The 22,801-nt window shown below is 40.4% G+C and overlaps 1 protein-coding gene and 1 pseudogene across 4 annotated transcripts in view; one reads left to right on the top strand and one right to left on the bottom strand.

Annotated features, from left to right (window-relative positions):
• The window catches only part of FNDC3B (fibronectin type III domain containing 3B), a 357,724-nt gene extending 341,744 nt beyond the window's left edge, over positions 1–15,980 (top strand). For 2 of the 4 annotated variants that reach the window (XM_059065627.2, XM_067034018.1), the window contains 3 exons: positions 274–440; positions 2,999–3,126; positions 12,449–15,972. In XM_059065627.2, coding sequence (XP_058921610.1) covers positions 274–440; positions 2,999–3,126; positions 12,449–12,760 — 607 coding nt within the window. In that variant the 3' untranslated portion in view covers positions 12,761–15,972. Of the gene's footprint in view, positions 1–273; positions 441–2,141; positions 2,234–2,998; positions 3,127–12,448 lie in introns of those variants that run through there. The other 2 variants (XM_067034019.1, XM_067034020.1) reach the window with 2 other exon arrangements.
• A 5,946-nt stretch (positions 15,981–21,926) lies between these two features.
• Positions 21,927–22,504, bottom strand: LOC131757804 (glycine cleavage system H protein, mitochondrial-like; annotated as a pseudogene).
• Positions 22,505–22,801: the final 297 nt, after the last annotated feature.

The following is a 22,801-nucleotide window of genomic DNA, read 5'->3' on the forward strand; positions in this document are numbered from 1 at the left end:
AACAAAAGCATGAACAACTGGTGTCTCTAGAATCTATAACATAATTAAAGGAGTCTCATTCTAAGCTTTATATGTTCTTAAATTTGTGTTTTTCTTTTATGTAAGCATATATTAGACATTAAACTTAATGGTAACATAGCAACTGGTTGATTATTAATTCAGATGGTATGAAAAGCATTTACCAAGTTGGTCTAATCTGTTCCACATTTGTATCATAATTTCTTGTCACTAATAAAAGTTCTGATGGCTAATGGATTCTGCTCCTTTCTCTAGGTTTATTTCAATCTACAGAGGACCCAGCCACACCTATAAGGTCCAGAGGCTGACAGAATTCACATGCTACTCCTTCAGAATCCAGGCAGCCAGCGAGGCTGGGGAAGGGCCTTTCTCGGAAACCTACACCTTCAGCACAACCAAGAGTGTCCCCCCCAGCATCAAAGGTTTGTGGACCGTGTATTCAGTCATGCTCTTCTGTGAGAGTGAGGAAATGTTGGGATTTAAGAGGAGGAGGCTCGATTCTGACCTTGAATATGCTCTCCTAATATCTCTCATATTAGCAAGATAGACTCAAAAGAACTTTCTAAAAGAGAAGGTTGAGAAATGGGTTCTCTAGGGGAAATGAGAGGGCTTAAGGGAGAGGGCTTACCGGTAATGACTTTTCTCAAGTATGTGTAAATTATTATCACAAATAATTTAATGGTGAGACAGTCTCTTCCCCACGGGGGATAGATGGACAAAGAAAAGAAGCCGACCTGAGTGACAGATGTTGGGTTAGGAATGAGGGTGAATTCCTGGTGATGTAGTGCTTATGGCAGTTTACCAGGAGGGGTTTGAGTGTCTCTCTTCAGCGGTTCTCATGCATCTTTGGATGACTCTGGTACATCAGTAGATGAGAGGCTGGTGTAGGCAACATCCATAGCCTTTCCTCCAGCCCGCAGCTCTCACTGGAAAGCTGCAGCAGTGGCCTGTTCTCACCTCCTGGAGTACTTGTCTTGAGGTTTGTGAATGACTGGTTTACCCTCTTCCCCCTACATGGGATCAGGAAGTGAGTGAAAGCCACGCCCCCAAGGCTCTCCCTCCACCGGGTCTGCTGAGCCCTCATCTCCCATTTTCAGCCACTGCACAGCCGACTGGCCAAGCCGGGCAGACAGCAACAGGGCAGAGCTGGCTCGGCCCTTCCCACCTAGCGTTGGGCCCAGTCCCAGCCCCTCACGGACTCCTGAGCCTGCACCCTCCCCTCCCTTCGGTTGTGTGATTTCTTGTGAAGGTCCCTGCTGCCTGTCTTTGCTTTATCCAGCTGCTGCCCGAAATGACTCTGAGGCTGACAGATAAGCAGCCCACCTGAACCAGGTTTTACATGGGGTAAAGTGAGGGTTGGCTGTATTATATGGGTGGCTAGGCAGTGAGCACAATTTGTTAAGAAGGTTCTGTCTGTGGCCCCAGGAGCAAGGCCATTTGACTCACTGCTTCCACACAGAGGCGCTGTATCAGCTACACCAGGGCGCGGAGTGCGTTATGGGACGGTGCGGGGCCTCCAGGGCCTGGGTCAGGGTCTGACCACTGTCTGGTTGCATCCTGTGAAGGTTTCCCATAGTTCCTTTCGGGGCACTTTATGGTAAATACCTTCCCCCTCGTTCCCCGCCCCTCAGTGGTCCAGAAGCTCTTTGGCTTCTTCATGTGACAAAGATAACTGGTATAAACGGATGTATACTTGCTGGGTCACTTAGCCAGTAAATGCCCTGGCCCTTTGGTGTAGCTTCGCCTTTCGGCTCTAACAGAGGAGATTCCTGAGCACGCTGTGGCTGATAGGTTTGTTGTTGTGACCGGAAGGGTTGCCACATTTACCAATTAGCTAAATAACTTCAGGGGCCTTCCCAGCACTACCTTTGCCTCTGAAGGTGATTATTGGGGGAGATTCATTTTGTGGAAAATACAACAGCAAATTGATAGCCTTTGCAGGTCGTGGTACGTTTTCTTCAGGGAGGACAGTGTCCTCACAGTGCCACACGATCAGGTGTTCTTCCTCTCACTCTTAGATTTAGGAAATTGTCTTAGCTGGAGGACTGTTTAGTCTGATGAGATTATTTAGTTTTGCATAAGTTGCAGTTTTGGCCAACTAATACAAACTTTTTTTTTTTCAGACAACTTTTATTTTTCTGAAACAGCACTGTACAGAATTGGAAGTAGAAACAACTGCCTCTGAAGAATTCATGTAATTAGAAATTAAAAATAAGGGCATTCAGCAAGAGCAGTTACACATGCTAGTTACAAAATGGAAAAATATCAGATATTGAATTAAGCTGTAGAGATACAGTATAAGCTGTAAGAAAATATTTTTAAATTCTACAACATGTAAGTGCTTTGCTGCAGACTAACATAATTTCACTTTAATCTGGATTGATGAGTCCAGTAGGTAAAAAATAAACTAAAAAATATAAACGTAAGATAACTTTTAAAGGCTTACCTCAAATGCCACCTGCTCCTCAAACCTTCCTTAGACTCTCACACGGATGTGACTTCCTTCCCCTGGGACTCCCCAGCATTTTGTTTGTACCTCTCATTTTAATCTACCTTACATTTACGTTTGTTTGTACTTGTTTCATACCTTTCTCTCCCCTTCCCTCAACTAGACCTTCATCTCCTTGAAAGCAGTATTTATGGTACCTATTTTTGCATCCGCCAAAGAACCTAACACGGGGCTTAATCATAGAAGGTGCTCATTAGCCATCAAAAAAATAACAAAAATGCAACCCAGGCCAAAGAGTTACTAGTAGGACAGTGAGCAAAGGGTTCTTCGCCAATGGCTTGCTAGGCACGGAATGTCTTCTCTGTGTAAAGGGTACCCTGCTAGTTTTCTAGGAGGCTGGGCAAATAAACTCCCCTCTCAGGGCGGGCACAAGCATTCTCTCTCTCTGGGTTCTCACTAATATTACTAAAATATTGACTATTCATATGACACTTTGAATTTTGAGCTTGGATGTGTGGATTTGTATTTCAGCACCTCGAGTAACACAGTTAGAAGGAAATTCATGTGAAATTTTATGGGAGACGGTACCACCCATGAAGGGCGATCCTGTCAACTACATTCTGCAGGTATTGGTTGGAAGAGAATCTGAGTACAAACAGGTAAGAACCAGCGTGCGTGGCGCGTGCGTGGCCTATCAGGGTCAGGCTGACTCCTTGCCTCTGCCTTTGCGGTGAATTATTTAGTAGCCAGTGAGCTACATTTTTCTCAAAATTGGTCGTAGAAACTGCCTCACATGTACCCATTACCTAATTCTTGAGGGTATAGTAGCTCTAGCTTACATTTTATTTTGTATGTGGTGGTATTCTTAAATTTTCAGTTCCACAAGCATAATCTTGTGAAGGGTTTTAAGTTCTGTATTTGTATTTGATATTCATATGTATTGAAAACTAAAGTGCCAGTGGTTTTACTTTGTAGGGAAGTAGTGTCAACCTAATTACCAAAGCCCATGTCTGTTTGCCTTTTTTATGGAAGTTATAATTGAAGGATAAGGCAAATGACCTATCAGCCTTTGGGGCCTCTGGGTCACTACCTGTCACCCTTTAATGTGCATAGGATCACCTGAGTCTCTGTTAAAAATTCAGATTCTGATTCAGTAGGTCTGGGGTCGAGGTTCAAGCTCCCAGGTGACATTGATGTTGCTGGTCCATGGATCGTGGTTTGAGTAGCAAGGCTATACAGTTCACATGATAAACCCATACAAGAAAGAATGTGATTGGAATATAGCCAGATAAAGAATCTGGGTTTATCATTCTTGACATCCTTTTTGATCCTAATTCTTCCAAAGCCACACATTATCTTGTCACTGGATGTGAAAGATTCAGAGAGTCTGTGGCTTTCCATAATGTTCCCAGGAACTTAATAATTACGTGAAATATAAATATTCAGAATATAACATTGTTACTCCATTAGAAAAGCTGAGGACCCATTCCTTACCAGCACTTTTAATAGAGGAGTGCATTTATTTCAAACTCAAGAAGTTGAAGATAAATGCCACTGCCTTCTGAATCATTAACGTAATTTGCGAACACTTCTTTGTATTCAACTATTGAGGCTCCAGATACACAAAACAAGTAGAAAGTAATCTGATTCGGAGTTTTTGTTAATTTGCTGGTTAATATTCCTGATATAATAATAATAAAGAATACTTGTAAATAAAAATGTGTAAAAAGTCAAAGAAAATTTTAGTAAATTTTCACTGTACTTTGTTAATATGAAGTGCCAGATAAAAGAATGAATTGCTTTAAGCACATTTTGCAAAAACTTGTTTTAAACATGACAGGCACCACCAGTATTGATTAACATCAGTGGATGATTTCACCAGTTTCCATCATTCCTCTGAAATAGGAGCAAAACCACTCTTGTTTCCTTTCACCTTACAATCTCGTTTTATACAGTATATTTCACTTCACAGTCAGTAATTTTATGTGTGCAGTTGTTTCACCTTACCACAAATATATTACTGGTTTCAGACTCTCAACGCACGCGAAGAGCAGAGGATTTTCCCTGCTAGATTTAGTCATCTTTAACACCAGTAGCATTGTCCTGTCGCATAGCAATGTAACAAATGGCTAAAGATGAAATGTTACCAAATTTTACAACATCTCACTTGACACTTAACAATATTCACTTCCCAGCAGTACATTCATTGCATGTTCATCGTATTTTATAAACCCTTTTATTCCATCACCATGCTTTTCCAACCTGTTCTTGGAAAAAAATGTTCTGCTTCTCAAAGCACACCGATTGCTGATTTACATTGAAAAAGCATTGTTTACTCAATATCTATACATTAGGCATTGCCAAAATATAGGTTAATCCATTCATGAATTAGATTTCACTGGCAGATTGGCTATTTTGAATCTTGCTATTTGTTTAATGTTATATATTTTGTCTCATGAACGTACAAATACTAATACACAATTACATATATGCTTCAAAATATATTTCGTATTGTAAACAGCTATAAGTAAGAGTTTCTTGTTGAAAGTAGGTGAAAACACAGTACACCAGGGCGGGCTCAGTAGCTGGGGAATTAGCATTCTTCTCGTAACCGTGTATTTCCCGCATTTACCAAGAAATGATTAAGGCAGGTAGTGGTACTTGAAAAGCCACCGTTGGGTCAGGGACAATTTGTACTGAGTTTTTTGCTTCTCCCTATTCAATAAACGTTAACTTAAACATGATGTTTTGAGTACTTCATTCAGTTGTTCTGGACACGAGATAGGGAATGAAATCTATTTGTCTTATGTGTGCAGAGTAATGGTTAAAATAATTGTAGTCCAGAGATAACAGGCTTTGAATTCATAGAGGCAAAGCAAAAGAAAATGAGAGGTCATCAGTGCAGAGCATACACCACGGCAGAGCTATGGGCTTATAGGAAGCACTGTGTATACTTCAATTACAGCACTAATCAGGCAGGATCCATTAATGTGTGAGCTTGTGTTATTCATTTTTATTTTCCCAGGACTGGCACATAGCTAGGCACTCAGTAAATGTTTCTTGCGCGCATGAAAGAGGCAGTTTCACAGGAACAGGGTGATTTATACTTGCAGTCGTGAGAATCAGTAAACTTCACCATAGGGGGGATTTAGAAGTGATGTTTGTAACTGAGGTGAAAAAAATCACCCATAATAGAACAGTGTCCTTCTGTTCCCCTAGCTCATTTTTACAGGCAACATATGGCAAGGGCCAAGTCTTTTTCTGATATCTTGCTGGAAACATTGACTATAACTCTGTAATTAGCTTTCTTTCGTTGAGCTATCATGATGTGGGGCGAGCATCTGGTTCTAATTATGAGACAGTCTATTAACTTAAAGTATTAAGTTCTCACCTAAAGTTTTACTCTGTATTAGAATGCATGCATATATTGATTTGGCTTTTCTGCCATTTAAAAAACCTTTCAAGCACAAGCTTTTTTCAAGAAGCTTAAAACTTCTTTTCAAACAGTATTAATTGTAAAGCATTCTTAAAAAGAATGAAAATTGTATGTATATGCAGGTGACTGATTTTTTTTGCCTCACAAGACAGAACATAAACAGTTTAATATATACATAAGAATGTAAAGCGAAATGATTCACATTCATATCCCTGTTCAGACAGCAGTGATTTTTACATAAATTATTTAAATATAAACATTGAAGATGAGAAAAGGGCAACAAACTGCAAGAAATTATTACCTATTGGAAGTCAAAATTTGTGACAAATTATTAATATTGGTGCTCAGATTTGTTGCATTATGAAAACCTTTGAAGCATCTGAAAATTTATAGAGCTCCACATTCAACTTGATGGCATCTCTGTATAAATTTATTTTTATTTTGTATCATTTTTAGAATATAGTATTGGGATGTGTATTGATTCTTTGTGGTATCACACAAGTTACTGTGAAGAGAGATCTTCTCTTGACCTTGAGAGAACTATTTTAAAGACTTGGAGCCTACATATTTTTTTTAATAGTTTGTGATTTCATTCCCTAACACAGAAGTTAAATAGGCTGTGACCATCTTATTGCACATTTTCTTCATCTTTGTGTAAATAAAGGGTCAAATCCAAAGCAAAGTAAGAACAGATCAAGGTGGGCATATTTAAAAGCTATCATTTGTCTTTCTGATTCTTAAAATTTTAGGTTTATAGGTCCGTCTAAGTATCTGATGAAGGATATGACCCGTTCTATCAGAAAAATATTCATGCGCACATCCATTTTAAATGGCATATGAAACATTTATATTCAGTTTCATGGCGTTCAGGTGTAGGGCCCCTGGTTCATTGAGAAACTGTTAGGTGCTGTGCACTGTGAGGGCTGCCAGGCGTATAACAGAATAGCATAGTCTGTGCTCTCAGAGCTTCTGGGCCCATTGGGGTGGAAACAGCGTGCCCCCAAGAAGCAGTTCAGTAACAGTACCTTTGCCTGTCCTCTTTGGCTCAGGAGCAACAATTCCTGCCCAGCATTGCACCCTCTACAGAGGAAGTCTGCAGGTTAGTGAATTCCTACTGTAGCTGGGGGGCAAGGGAGGTGAAATCTGCCTTCTGTAGTCATGTGATATTGGAGGAATTAATTCACCTCTCTGAGCCTCAGCTGTCTTGTCAAAGTGGAGATACTAATTCTCTATCTCAGGGTTACTTACTGTGAGCGTCAGATCTGTTCAGTCATGAGAGGGCACTGTGTAGATGGCAATGCTGGGCAGTTATGTCTCCCTGTCCAGTTCCTGGGAGAAGGATGGCGTTAGTAAAGAGATGCAGGCGTTGGCCCAGATCCCAGCCTCCAGCAGCCTCCCCCAAAGGCTCTCTGTTTCAAAGATTTCAAATACACAGCATGTTACTCTGAATTAAGGGTCACTGATTCTTCATTTCGGTTATCTGGGTATTACTTTAAGTCCTCTCATTTGGAACAAACATGTCAAAATTACTTTAAAATATATTGCACATCAAATCAAGGACAGAAATAGTCTTTGTAAAAATAATATTTCTTGTATACTTACTGTGATATTATGATTGGTTACTTCAATAAAGATAATCTTAAATGGAACTATGCCTTTTAAATTGGGTTGAGGCAGGAGGAAGAGCCCGTAATGGTGCCCCTGTCAAAATGAATGAAAACAAAGGGATAAGAGGCATGGCCTGCTGCCCTGCCATGGCGAGAGGCACAGTCCCATGAAAAGTCACCTCAGCTGTGCTGCAGGCCTGATGACCTTACTGATTTTTTGATCTCGTGGCTGTGATTATTTACACAAAAAACAAATCAGTTATCTCAAACCTCAGGAACCAGGATCCTCAGGAAATGGAGTATTGGGATTGTTTTAATTTTTCCTTAACTAAGATCCAAAAGGCTTAATAAGCATTGTTGACTACTATCAATACACTGAAAACAACTCAATCCTTGTTAACAATTCCATTTTGTATAATCATGGCTGTACCTGCTCTAAACTCTGGTTTGTGTGCGGGTTCTGATACTTAATGTTTACATGTACTTGCTTCTGGTAATTTTCCTCTCTTTTCAAACAGTATGGTATAAGCATATCTACTCTCAAGTATTTAAGGGTTCTAATTAGAGAACTGAGCATCTGCTTTGTTAATAGCCATTGTGCTGGTTGCTCTGGAGGTAATAGAACACAGTCCCACACTCAATATATTTATCATATATATACTTTTAAAGATAATATTAACATTGTGTTGACAGTGCTTGTGAAAAGGGGGAGCTCTTCTAATTAAAACAATAAGAATAGCTAAAAGAAAAACATATTTACAAATTAAAGCCCAACTTTCGATTGGACTTGTCATTGAGGAAGTTCCCTTCCATTAGATATTCATTTTTCCTTCACTAAGCTTTTTGCTTAATGGTTATGAGAAAAGTAGCACTCCTTTGCTTTCAAAATATCAATGCATTTTTAAGGATCTTCAAGGAGTTAGAGTTGGGAAGTACCATCAAAATTAATATATAAAGTCTATGTTCAAGATTCCATGAATTGGGTTTCTGGGAAATATACTTCTGAGCCAACTTTCTTAGAAGGAGCTAGCCATGCAAATTCTGGAAACCATAGAAATCACTTAATAGTAGATATAAATGAACATTTATATCTACTTTCCAAAAGTCTCTCAATCATCTGTAGGGATAGGTTATTAAGTGATTCTCAGCCATGAGGTCATCGCTTGGCATAAATTAAGAGACCACGTCACAGAAATGCTGCCCAAGCCTTGCCTTGGCACAGACTGGGTTGGGGAGCTGTTTTCCATACATCATATAGGAAAGGCAGTGCTTTCCTTCTGGGGCAGTGGACCCAGGGTGGGGTGATCTGGAAGTGTTTCATGGAAACACCAGGGAGGCTGTGGGACTCCCTGGGAAGACAAAGTCAGGAGGTCAAAGAGAAGTGGACCTGGTATCACACCGTAGTCATTTGATGTGGACTGAAGTGGGGAGGACGGGTTCCACCAAAGACGTGGAAACAGTGGAGCTGGAGCAGTTCCAGGGGTGAGCAGGGGTGTTTGAGTTAGATGTGGGATCCCATCTGGGGGTCTACCACTACCCTTATTCACCTGAGACCTTGAGAAATTAACAGCTTTCTGATCCTCAGTTTTATCATCTCTAAAATGGGAGTAATACTCAACCTGCCAGAGTAATCAGGAGGATTAAACTGGATACAGATAACTTTTCTCCAGCATATTCCTTTCACAACGCATTTTTCACATAGTTTCTCACTTAATACTCAGTCCCCCTTGGGGTTAAGTTAGGTACTGTAACTGTCCCCATGTTAAAGATGAAAAAAAATAAGGCTCAAAGCTGTTACTTGCCCAAGGTGACAGACCTAGAAAGGGTCAGAGCAAGGACGTAGACCTGGAATCCTGATGCCAGTTCCTGGTCCTGCCGTTGAGAAGAATCTGCCCAGTGCCTCCCAGTGGCCAAGTCAGACTAGACCCAGTTCCCCGGGGTTGCACAGAAGAGCTCCAGCAGCTACAATATTTCACCCTTTGACAAGGGTAAACATTCAAGAGGTGAGGCCTCCAAAAGAATTGATGAAAGAGGTGTATCAAGAAACCTTGCAGCTAAGGCTTAGATGGCAGCTTTTCTCCAACTCCATAAACAGCCTGACATTAACTTATCACCACCATAGAGACAGAACAGTTTGTATACCTGGGCCATTGCAGATAGGAACCCAAAGCTCAGATGGCAAAGGGATTGGTAGTATACTGGTCCCAAAGGTTGCAAATCATTCCCTTCGTGAATGGTCCCAACAGTTTCGAAGAAAAGACTTCTCTTGGAAAATACCAACTTGAGCATCTAAATTTGGGAAATTAAGAACATTCACAGTGAAAAGGTCTCTTTAAAGGAAAAAAAAAGTGTACACCATTGTTTTCCTGAGACCACCCACATGTTGGGAGATGATTCATAGACAGTGCTCTCATGGTGTAGTCTGAACTCCTGAATGGCTTGGGGCAGTCACCATGACAATGAGCTCATCTTAAAATATCCATTTAACTAACTCATCATTGGAACAGTGACCTATGAGAAAGGAGTGGTCTCTCAGGATCGCTGGGGGTTTTCTTACAGCTCTTTTGTTCTTGGTTGCTCCAGCCCAGTTCTTTCTGTAACCCTAGTTGCTAAGACACATGCCACAATCTTTAAAGAAACAGAGTAACTCACCAGGAGGAACGTGCTTCCAGTCTTATAAAGGAAAATATGAGAAACAGAATTGGTTTTCTGGGGCTTAATCACTAAACGAAAGTACAGTAAGACTCTTAAAGTCTACTTCTAAAGTTTGAAAATGGGAGAGGAAAAATCTTAAAAAGGCTGAATATCAGGTGAACACTGGAAGTCCGTCCGATCCCTTTTCTAAACTGTGATCCTCTTGCTGTCTTTCAGTTTGCTCAACGCTAAGTGAGTGGCCAGTGCACTTAGGTTCTCTGGTACCATGTCCTGCTTCTTGTAGAAGTTTACGTGCCAGGCTTTCTTTAGAAACACTGAATGTTTGTAGATTGCCACTAACTCTCTATAGCTGGAGAGTATTTCAGACAAAGTTGAAATTGTTGGAAATAGTCTATTTTCTAGGGAATTTGTATTAATGGGCAAAATTCACAGCTTTACTTAAGGTGGCCTGTCACTACGTTGAAAATGCCCCTGTCGCTTTTAATCACTGTATTTTAAGAATATATTTGGAGTTGTTTTTAAGTTCTAAATAGTAGTAGTAGTAATAATAGCTAACTTTTTCTCTGCGCTTACCCACGTACCAGGAATGTTTTAAGCACTTTACAGAGGCTAACTCAGTGCCACTCAGCTACAAAGTGTTCAGTTAATTTTACTTTCTGTTTAATTATTTCATCAGCCAAATCTCTTTACTGATTTGGTTGAGTTCCAGCTAGTTTTTTCTATCTCTATTTCATATAAGGCATGGATTTTTATGTAATTTTAAGGTGGTTATCATTTCCTCTGAGTGCTTTGAGGATCAGTACCACTTTGACTGAAGAACCACGTGAGATCTCCCTCTACCACCCTCCCTCCAAGATACCTATCTTCTTCAGTCAACTCAAAGGTTGATAATCTCTAAGTAAACTGGTAGATTTCAAGTCCACATAGTAGTAAGCCTCATGGTGTTAACAAAGGGGAAGAAAATATCCTAGATTCTTAATGGAAAAAGGACTGGTTGGTAAACAGACAGGAAACACTTAAGACAGACCATTAAATTAATTAAATATTAATCTGTGATAAATAGGACTGCATCAAAAAATTTCTTAAGAAATGATTAGGCACGACACAAAACTGGGAGAGAATATTCACAACACATACCTGACAAAGAACTTACATCCAGATTAAAGAGCCACTACAAATCAAAGCAAACAAATTAAAAATAGGCGAAACAGTTGAACACACTCCTCACAAAAGAAGGTATGTGAATGACCAAATGAGCATATGAAAAGGTGGGAAACACTCTTAGGCATCAGGGAAATGCAACTGAGGTACCATTCTCACCCATTTGAATGACTAAAATATAAAATATAAATGACTGACAGTAACAAATGTTGGTGAGGGTGTGGAACAACTGGAACTCTCATGCGTAGCTGGCAGGAGCGCAAAGGGACTGCTTTCTCATGCAGTTAGATGTAGACTTATACCCAGCCCTTCTACTCCTAGGTATTCACCCAAGAAAAAGAGAAACTTAAGTCCTCAAGATCTGTACAAAAATGTTCATAGTACTCTCATTGTATAAAAACTTCAAACTGAATACAATGCAAATATTTGTCAAAAAGCGAATGGATACATCAAAGTATAGGCATATGATAGAGTACTTATTCTTCAGTAAAAGGAACAACTACTGAATCGATTACATGGATGAATCTCGTAGGCACAAGAGAATGCGTTGTGTTTGATTGCATTTGCGTGAACTTCTAGAGTGGGCAAAACAAATTACAGAATGAGAAGTCAGAATAGTGTTTACCTCTTAGGGGTGGAGGTGGGCTATCTTCATGGAGTAGTGTTAGATGGTGTAGTCAGTAGTCAAAGAATCATTCAACTGAGACTTTGCACTTTATTTCTATAATTCGTTTTTAATTGTCTGCATTAAAAAATATTAATTCTTTGCAGCAAGATCAGAGAGCCCTTTGTATGAATTAAGTCATCTGCTGATTTATAGCCTAAATTATTAAAATTTAGCTAGATGCATCATCATTACTTGTATCATCTGTATTTCTGGTCAGTGCCTTATCTCCTGTCAATAGCGGAGTCACTGAATTTATTTTATTTTATTCAGAGTAGGTCAGAATACTTTACAGATGAAATATAGACTGGGACAAATGCCTCTCCATGTACGTTTTGTTGTTGCAGAGTTCACATAAACCAAGTCAGGTCTACAAGGCCCCCAATGTTATAGTTATTACTTTAGAGACCACAATGTTGTTACAAACTTATTGACCAGGACTTTTGTTTTTCTTGAAGGTGTACAAGGGAGAAGAAGCCACATTCCAAATCTCAGGCCTCCAGACCAACACAGACTATAGGTTCCGCGTGTGTGCGTGTCGTCGCTGTTTAGACACCTCTCAGGAGCTAAGCGGAGCTTTCAGCCCCTCTGCGGCTTTTGTACTACAACGAAGTGAGGTCATGCTTACAGGGGACATGGGGAGCTTAGATGATCCCAAAATGAAGAGCATGATGCCTACTGATGAACAGTTTGCAGCCCTCATTGTGGTTGGCTTTGCAACTTTGTCCATTTTATTTGCCTTTATATTACAGTACTTCTTAATGAAGTAAACAAACCCGACAAAACTAGAGGTATGAATTTAATTAATGCTACACATTTTAATACACACATTTATTCAGATACTCCCCTTTTTAAGCCCTTTTGTTCTTTGATTTATATACTTGTTTTACAGATTTAGCTAGGAAAAAATATCAGTGTTTTGGTGCACCTTTTTGAAATGCAAAACTAGGAAGAGGTTAAACTGGATTTAAAAAAAAAAAAAAAAAAAAAAAAAGAAGCAAACCAGATACCAAAAGCTAGCTTACATTTTCTTTTAAAATTTTCAGATTTGCCTTTATTCTGTTTTCACTGATGTCTTTTGCAAGCCTTTGATTTTTTTTTCCATGTCACCATTTAGTAATTTATATTCACCTGTCACTTCTTATGTCTTGATCATCTGTACCTGTGAACATGAATCACAGTGTGTGTAGTTACAGAGCTAGGATTTCAGTGTTGTCAGAGTATCACCACACAACAACCACACACAGGAGATGTGTTCACTCAGATAAGGCTGCCCTAAACAACCAATTTGTCACTCAGTTATTTAACTGTGTTTAGCTCATTGAGATCAAAATGTGTACTTTAAAATGTTTTAATAATCTGTATTTCTTGTGATTTTAACACTATGAGCTGCCTGTCTAAGAAATCAAGTAACCAAAATGCATCTATAAATGATGGAGCATTGTAGATTTTACCACATCAATTCATAGCAGTAACTTTTTGAGGGCATTGTGCAATAGTTAGTTGTTTCCTTGTTCAGCTATTTTAAAAGCTGCTTTAACTTGTTTGTCTGTCTTTGTATATAATTACTTCTGATCTAATCACTAGAGTTATTATATTCTGTTATGTTTGACCAGAATTATATGATGAGAACTGGTGACAGTTTCGTGCCTCTGCCCATTGTCCATGACTTACACTAATTGTGATCAATCTTCTTTCACATCAGCTCATTATTTTTGAAAGATTTGCCCTTAGGCTATTCAATGAAGTATCAATGAAGTGATTGAATTTCAATAGCTTAATTCAGTGCACATAATATTAATCTAACAGCAGGTGAAAATTGATAAAGCCCAAAAGAGTCATCTCAATTTGTAGTTCCTATTTTTGTGGGGTTGACCTGGCCATGTGTGGAGAGGGAATGGTATTTGGTGGTAATAAGCACAGGGTGTTTGGGGGTCAAGGAGCCTAGATTATCTCCCTGGATCTGTCACTAACTTGCTGCGTGATCTGAACACGTCACTTTACCTCTCTGTGCCTCAGTTTTCCCATGCATTAAAAATAAAAAATAAAATGGGGATTCTAATGTTCGCAAGTGCTTTGAGATCCTTGATCTATAGGTGCTATTGGAGTGCAAAGTGTTACTCTTGCATGTTTATTCTGAGTCATGAGATAATCAATTTTAACCCAAAGTCATTGGATTATTTATATGAAGTCCATAATGTTCGCGTACCTCAGGGACATTTAAGAGTTGGAGGTGCAAATATATTACAAAAGGGTGCAACAGACACAGTGTATCCCCCTGCTTCTGTTTTTGTATATTTTTGCTACTTGGTTTTTCTTGATCATAGCTATTTTGTGCTTGGTCTGTGTTGTCTTAAAATGCAGTATCCTGTACTAGCTTATAATATTCCCATACCAAAGTCATGGGGAAACCAACATTATTTTGTTTTTGGTTTATTTATACTATATTCTGCATACAGTACTTTAAATGCCAATTACAGTGCAATCTTTATTTATTGTAAAATTTTTTAAATGTACTTATGTACTAATTTTCCCTTGTAGCATGTTATTTTTTGTGTGTTTTATACTTTTGTAATTTTAGGTCAGTCTCGTTCCTTGGCAACATCTGTAGTATTGTCATTCTTCTGACATTTTCTTGTGTTTTTAAAGATAAAGAGCATCTAGTGCATTAAATGCCAAAAAAAAATCCATTGTCAGCGATTGAAACGTTTACATGTACCCAAGAAAAACATAATCATCTCTTGAAAGAAAGTGCTAAGATCAATGAATTATTCTGTGTGCCTACGTTGATGTAATAAGTACTACTAGAAAGTTCTGTATTTTGTTATTGACTAGAATAATTAGTTTAATTAGCCTTGCAAACTGATGGCATCAAGGTGAAATTTTTTTGCCAAAGTTCTGGCCTTCCAAAACTCATCCCTCTATTTAAATGTGTATTATGATCCACTGTAACACTGCATCTGCATTTTCTGAAGCAATCTCATGCAGGTGTTTTGGGGAGAAGGCATTTTTTTAAGCAATGAAGATTCAACTGAGTACGAGAACCCTGTCTGCAGGAGAGAAAAAAAAGTCCCTTTTTTGGAAACACTTCAGAACTGCTGCTATAAAGAAATTCTCTGAATTGGTTGGATTTTTTTTTAATGAAATAATACTTTAAGCCAAAATTGCTATGAATATTTGATCTTTGAGATTTTTCATACTATCTATCTGTTTAACCACCAGAAAGCTGTTGTGTGTGGAACACTAGCTGACGGCACTTTATTTTATTGCTCTCCGTTATTCGGTATCATTATAATCCCTTCGGTCAAAAAGTTATTCCAGTATTTGGCACTGTTTTCTATCACAAATATGTATATGTGATATTGATATATAACTATATATATATTGCCATTACACATGAACAATAAAATAAAGTGTTATGTTAACCTTCTCTCTTTGCCCTTTTTCAATATGTAGGAACGAGTGAGTGGCTTTCTGATGCTCTATATGTCAGACTCCTCCCTGGCACAAGAAATTCCAGTCATGTGAAGCAAAATGCCCTTTGTCCTCAAAGAAATTGTTTAAAAAGAAAACAACTTTTTAAAAAGATTTTTTGCATATTACCTGCCTTGTTCTTATCAACTTGAAACGTTGGCATTTTCTAACCGTGTTTTGTCGGCTACAGTAATTCAGTATTCCTGTCAAAATTGAAAAGTGCCCTAACTGAATGTGTTTGAATGTTATCCTTGCACAATTCTTTAAATTGAAAGACAAAATGTTTTACCTCACTGTTGGACATACATTCCAAGCTTTTCAACTTTAGGAGAAAAAAAAAATAATCATGTTTTCCTGTAAATTTTAGACTATTTCATATACATTGTATTAAAACTGCCATATCAATTTTTAATGTATAGATTTTGCAAATACTATGCTATATGTAATACCTAACTGTATCTGTAGTGTATATGTAATATATTTATGCCCAATAAATGTTTTAATTCTTTCTGACATAAGTAGGGTTCTTCTGCCATGAATAGGATTGCTTTTGTTGTTGTTACTTTTTAAAAACTTAAACCACATCCCAGAAGTTGTAAATTCAAATGCATTTATAGGCCAGGCAAGTGGCATAGTGCAGGGTGTTTGCTGTACCATCTAAAGGGGCAGCTGCCACCCTGCTCCTGGTTGAGGTCCTGCAGGATTGCCACCCACAGTCACGTAGGCTGATGCTTCAGAAGTAAAGCAACTACACCCCAATTAAAAAAAAAAAAAAAGCAGCAGCAGCTACAAATCCAGATCTCCCTAAATGGGCCAACTAACATGGGATCGCGTGCGGACCGTAAAGGCCCATGGGCTGTCAGTCCTTTGTCAGAGTCTGTGGGGCTAAAGAGTGTGTCTTTCACATTTTATCTATGTGCCAGGCTCAGGAGCCCAGGTCTAGCTCTTTTCACTTAGCACCTGGGGTGCACCTTCTCCATGACGGACTCGCAGTTTTGACCTCCTTCCCTCCTCCGGGTCTCATTCAACAACAACAATAACAATAAAGTGTAGTGTTCCTACTACAGTCATGGTTTCACCCTGATGTTTAGATTGTTTTGCTAGGAGTCCCTACTATCTTTTTTCCCTGAGGGAAAAACGAATGAGGGAACCGATTGTTTATAACTAAAAGCTTTCTTTCGCATAAAGAATGGTGATAATCATTCTTTTGGGTAAAAGTGACAAGCTGAACACATCAAATTTTGCATGCTCCTGACATTCCATTCCTGAAAACACAGTAAAGGATTTTTTTTTTTTAAGTCATAACTGCTTTCAACACAGAAGAATGGGAATTGTTAGCACCAGAATTTTGGAAACCTGACTGAAGAAAGCTGAATTCTCATTTCGTGGGGGAAGAAAATGAGCACCAGCCCCATGTACATGCAGAATACACTGAAGGCTCAAAAACTGACAGAAGCGTGTCACTTTAAAGTGGGGGTGAAGAGGGAGAGGAACCTCAAATAGTATTGGTAGAAAGCTGCTAAAAGTGCCATGACATCTATAAAATCCCTCCCTACTTTCTTTCACCTGGACAACTGCTCCTCCACCCTTGCAGAAACCAAAAGTTCATCCACAGGAGAAGGTAAAGTAGGCCCTGGACTTAGAGAATGTAAGTCTTAACAGAAGATGAAGTGGTTCAGCCAGAGCACCCTTTGGTGACACTTCTCAGCCTTGGCTACACAATGACACCACCCAGGAAGCTTTTCAGAATTGCCGTGTTCAGACCCTACACCAATAAAATGAGTATTTCTGGAGTATCAGCGTATCTTAAAGCTCCCCCGGTGATTCCATTGTACAGCCAGGATCGAGAACCACTGTCCTAAGGTGAAACTCTTGGTCAACAATCCTCTATCAGATTTTTAGTCCTCCAGCTTAGCCAAAGGTAACCTGACATCTGATGGAAGCTGCTAACACGAATGAAAAGTCCAAAGCCAACAACTTGGAAGAATCAGAGGCTAAGGAAGAAGAACCTTCAGAAAATGATCCTATCCCCAAAGAGGTGAGAAAAAAAGTCATCTGTAGACTAAGGATAGGATGCTATGGAAGAGGGACACGTGAAGAACATGGAAACGTTCTTGGAAATCAGAAACTCAGCCAAAGGGTTGGAAGCTGGCATTGAGACTAACCTAAAAATTGGGCAAAAAATGCAAAGATAAGATCAGGATCAGACCAGGACATTCAATATCAAAATAATAGAGACTTCAGAAAGAATAGAAAGTGTAGGGGAGGAAATCATCAAACATCTGAGTTTGCAGAGCGAGAGGGCACGAGGGAGCTCACCGCAGCGGATGGGACTAGAGCCCCTGTCAAGGCACACCGTCTTGAAATGTCCAAACGGTGGGACCAAGAGAAGCTCCCCAACACGTTGAAAAACCAGTCACATGGAAGCGCTAGAAGTCAGAGTAGATGTGTACTTCTCAGTAGCAATACTGGAAGCGAGGAATCCGTCAGGCAGGTATGTCATTTGAAAGAGAGGTTTCCCACCTGCTTACTCTCAGTCAAGGGTAAAGTATCGTGAAGCCATTTTTAGAAATTGGAGCCCTCACAACTTCGCCTCCCATGCACCCTTCCTCAGGAAGCTGCTAGAGGGTATGCTCTCCTATATGAGTGGATAAACCAAGAAAGAAGCATCCATGGGATTCCGCCTTCAGTGCTGTTCACGCAGCTCAGAAGTTGGCTCTCTGGCCCTTTGCCTCAGAAGGATTTATGCAGCTTTCATTTTATCCCTTCCCTACCCACCAGTCATGGTGGGCGAGCACACACACGCGCACATGCGTGCGCGCACACACACACACACACACACACACACACGGGAAAGACACACCCCTTTACAGAGGAAAGACAAAACGACCCTTTTAAACACTTTACCTTGGGCTAATTAAACCAACAATTGAATCTGTGTGCCGGCACTGTTACCCTTTATTCAGGGTGGTAACTTTAAAAAAGTTCCCACCTCCACTGCTAGACTCTAAGTGCCTCAAAAGCTGGGGGGAGGGAACATGTACCCAGGGCAGCAAGTCTCAGCTCTGCAGCACACAGCATATTCTCTGGAATATGAAGCTAAATAGAAGCTAAAAAAAAGGTTTGTTGAATTCAGTTGACTGATTTGGTCGGGAAAGTTCACATAGCAGTGATGAGAGCCGTAAGATACTCACTGCTCCAAACTGTAGTGTTTTGCCACGGTGTGTTATTTTGGGTGCAGTATTTTGATTTTTTAAAAATTATAGTCAATAAATTAAAAATGGGCTTCCCTGGTGGCACAGTGGTTGAGAGTCCACCTGCCGATGCAGGGGACGCGGTTTCGTGCCCTGGTCCGGGAAGATCCCACATGCCGCGGAGCGGCTGGGCCCGTGAGCCATGGCCGCTGAGCCTGCGCGTCCGGAGCCTGTGCTCCGCAACGGGAGAGGCCACAGCAGTGAGAGGCCCACGTACCGCAATCAATAAATGTGGCAATTTCCTACAAAATAGTGGGATTTCAGATTCCACTGAAGTTTGAGAGACCCAGCAACTCTCGGTCTTGTTCTGGAATGGTGCTTATGGACGGGTGTGAATAGTAGCTGTCCTTGTTGGTTGGCATTTGCTCTGCACCTGACCACATTTCCCACCAAATCCCAGACGTGGATATGAATGATGATGTCTCGTCTAACAGAAGAAAAATTCTTGGCCTTGTTGCCATCAACAGTGAGAAAACGGGGGGCGGGACTTCCAAGAATGATGGAGTGAGGGTGTCTGTAAATCTGCTTTTCCATAGAAGCAACAAAAACACTGGCAAAAAAAAAAAAAAATTGCCCCGAAAGTTCTGAAAACTTTTTCAGAGCTCCAGAAATTAACCAAATGCTTATTACAATCTGAACCTTGGTAAGAACTGCAGGTTTTGTGGTATTTTAACTCAGTCTACACCCCACACCCTACCCCACCCCAGCTCCACACTAGTCTTGAAAAACACCAGCCCTGCAACCACTAGAGGGAGCACAGAGGGTTTGGAGCACCTCATAATGGCTCATCCCAGCGCACTGTCACCATCTAACCTGCCTCACAGGCTCTCTGGTAAAGCCCCGCTGGCAGGGTGGTTGTATGTAACCTGCCTCAGAGCTCCCTCTGCGGGAAAGCCTTATACCCAGGGCATTTGTTGAAACATAGTCAGTGCAATTGTTTAACCCTGCAGCTACTTGAGGCTGCAATACCAGCGGGGGTAAACAAGAGCTGGCCCCAAACTGCAAGATCTGGGGAATGAGATGTCCTCGGGGGCTTTTAAAAGCTTGAAACATAGTCCTTGGGGTCTAGAAGGCCATGTGCCTGTGCAGGGCTGTGTGCATGCTCAGCAAAGACCTGAGAAGGCCCCGATTTCACTTTTGACTCATCTTCAGGACTTGTGCAGTCAGGGAGCGAAGGTTAAGGCAGAATTGTAAATTCCCTGTGCATTGAAGGTGCGCTCCAGCATACAGAGCCCCTTGACTTTGTCAAGGGAGACTGACTGGCTGAAGGCATTTAAGGAAATCTGTGAGCATTCTTTAACCGACCATTAAACACAACAGATATTCTAGTGGCCAGATGCAAAGAAAGAAGTCTGGAAGGATAAAATCTGAATTCATAACTTGGATTAACCCTAGTGAGGAGTGGGGAGGTGATGATCAAAGAGAATTTTAGTCGTAACTGCAATATGTTTGCCTTTTAGATGAAAGATGAATTTATGTATTGTGTAATCAAAATTAGTTTTATGGTAAACAAAACCATACAGAAGAAATAAAATTCCTCCACCTTTTCTGAGCCAAAGGATAAATAAAGATGCTCCTTAATTTTTTCCCCTAGGACAAAGGTACAGATTTTGTTTTTATCTGAACAAGTTATAAGAGAAATGTGTTCAATTTGGATAAATACAATTTCTTGCAGTCATGAGCCATTGAATGCTTATGATTTTCCACTATCGCATTGTTTCCCAAAGTGAGGAGGCATAGAAGATAGCTAAGTGGTTATTGTCAACAACTTTTTTTTTTTTTAACACCTTTTAAATTATGTCGTTTTCGTCATCTGGGCTAGGGAAAATTGTAACTAGCATATCAAAGAGAAACATAAGATTAAAGTGGATATTTAAGTTTACAAAAGAAACAGAACAAGTAAATAGTGCAGGTGCTACTCAGATATGGCAGAAATCATAGGGCTGATAAGCAAATAACTAAAGTTTGAGAATAATGCACTGTGGAGCCCTGCCTCCTAAAAATGCAAATGGATCTGTGAAACACAACAGGTTTTATGTTAGCAGCTGCAAATATATTCTTTTTTTCCTCAGGTGAAAAGAGTTATTTTAGGGAAAAAGGAGTGGGAATAAAAATCACAATCCACGCGGAGTTGGAAATTGAACTGAACTAGAAAGTTCATATAGCTAATCCCTACCAGCCTCAATAACCTGCTTTTACCTTTCTGTCTTACTGTGCATATCTTCACATTCGTTACTTAGGAATATTCACAAGACTAAGAATTAGCTTTCCTTTTTTAAAAAAAAAATTAAGAAGTTGAATATTTTATTATTAAACTGTTTCTTATTTTCCTGAAAGGCTGTTGCTTCACTGTATGAAAATAGCACCCGCAAACACAATATATTGCAAAATTAAGATAGTAATGTTCTGCATTGGACACTACACAACTTACAAACTTTTCTCCACTGCCAGTTATTTCCTAGTGGGAAGATCGTTGAGTATTTTGACCCAAATCCAGGGATGGCTGTAAGCAAGTTACAATATCATATAAGGCTTAAGATAGCAATGTTATCCCTGAATTACATAATTTTTTTTTTTTCCGGTATGCGGGCCTCTCACTGCTGTGGCCTCTCCCGTTGTGGAGCACAGGCTCCGGATGCGCAGGCTCAGCGGCCATGGCTCACGGGCCCAGCCGCTCCGCGGCGTGTGGGATCTTCCCGGACCGGGGCACGAACCCTTGTCCCCTGCATCGGCAGGCGGACTCTCAACCACTGCGCCACCAGGGAAGCCCCATAATTTTTATAACTAGTTTTATCACAGATAATTTCAGGAATTCTGAATATTATAACTGGAGACTAGCCTAAAAATCATAGGGTGTTGTGAAAAAGATGCATAATGTTTATCTGAAGTCATTAAGAGGTTAAGGGGTATTGTCTTCAGGAAACATTGTTGCAAGTAGTTTCTTTTACTAAAAATTGCTTTTTAGAAATCTATCCACCACTAATTTTTTTTTTTTTTTTTTTTTTTTTTTGCGGTACGTGGGCTTCTCACTGTTGTGGCCTCTCCCGTTGCGGAGCACAGGCTCCGGACGCGCAGGCTCAGCGGCCATGGCTCACGGGCCCAGTCGCTCCGCGGCACGTGGGATCCTCCCGGACCGGGGCACGAACCCATGTCCCCTGCATCGGCAGGCGGACTCTCAACGACTGCGCCACCAGGGAAGCCCTCCACCACTAATTTAAGACAACTATGCTAGATTAAGTTGTTTCAGACTAGTTTATTTAGGGGTTCCATTTTCACTCCTCAATAGATTTTATGTATTTCTCATACACTCCTTCACTCATTAGTTCATCTAGTTCTGAAGGGTTACTGAGTGTCATCTTGATCAGCCAACCATCTTCATAACAAGATTTGTTGACAAGTCCTGGATTTTCTGCTAGAGCTTCATTAATTTCAGTTACTTCTGATAGAGGAGAATAGAGTTCACTACTAGCTTTCACACTTTCCAAAGCACCAAATTCCTCGTTTGTTCAATTTTGTCTCAACTTCAGGCAGACTACAGTAAACAACAACTCCTAAAGCTTCCTGTGCAAAATTGCTGATTCCCACCGTTCCAACACTGTTTTCTGTTGGTACCCATTCATGTTTGTCTGTGAATTTATGCACCAACACCAGAGCAGGGCGCGCCGAGCCCAGAGGGCACCTGCCCACAGTCCCCAGGGCCGCAGCGGTCAGGGGCACACTGGGCGCAGAGATGGCCCACAGCCTACAGACCTCAGCCTGCACGCTCCGCGCTGCTTGCAGCGCCATGTTCGCAGTAAGAAAGCTTTTCTAAAGTTACGGTGCTTTTGCCAGAACCCTGAAGGTTCAATAATGTTATTTTTGCAGAGCCTGAGATAAGATATAATAGATTTTGGTTTTGCAATAGTCATGTGGGAGAGAAGGAAAAAATAATGGGTCTCTATTGATTTGTCTGCCACTGCCTCCTCTGGGCAGTGAGCTAGGGGCATCCTGTCCCACCTCCAACTCCATCCACTTGGCTCTCCACAAGTTGTTGTGTTTTTCAAAAAATCCCTTGCCCAGACTTAAGGACATTATTCTAGGAAT

The sequence above is a fragment of the Kogia breviceps genome, chromosome 5 (genome assembly GCF_026419965.1).
Source record: "Kogia breviceps isolate mKogBre1 chromosome 5, mKogBre1 haplotype 1, whole genome shotgun sequence".
Classification (NCBI taxonomy): Eukaryota; Metazoa; Chordata; class Mammalia; order Artiodactyla; family Physeteridae; genus Kogia; species Kogia breviceps.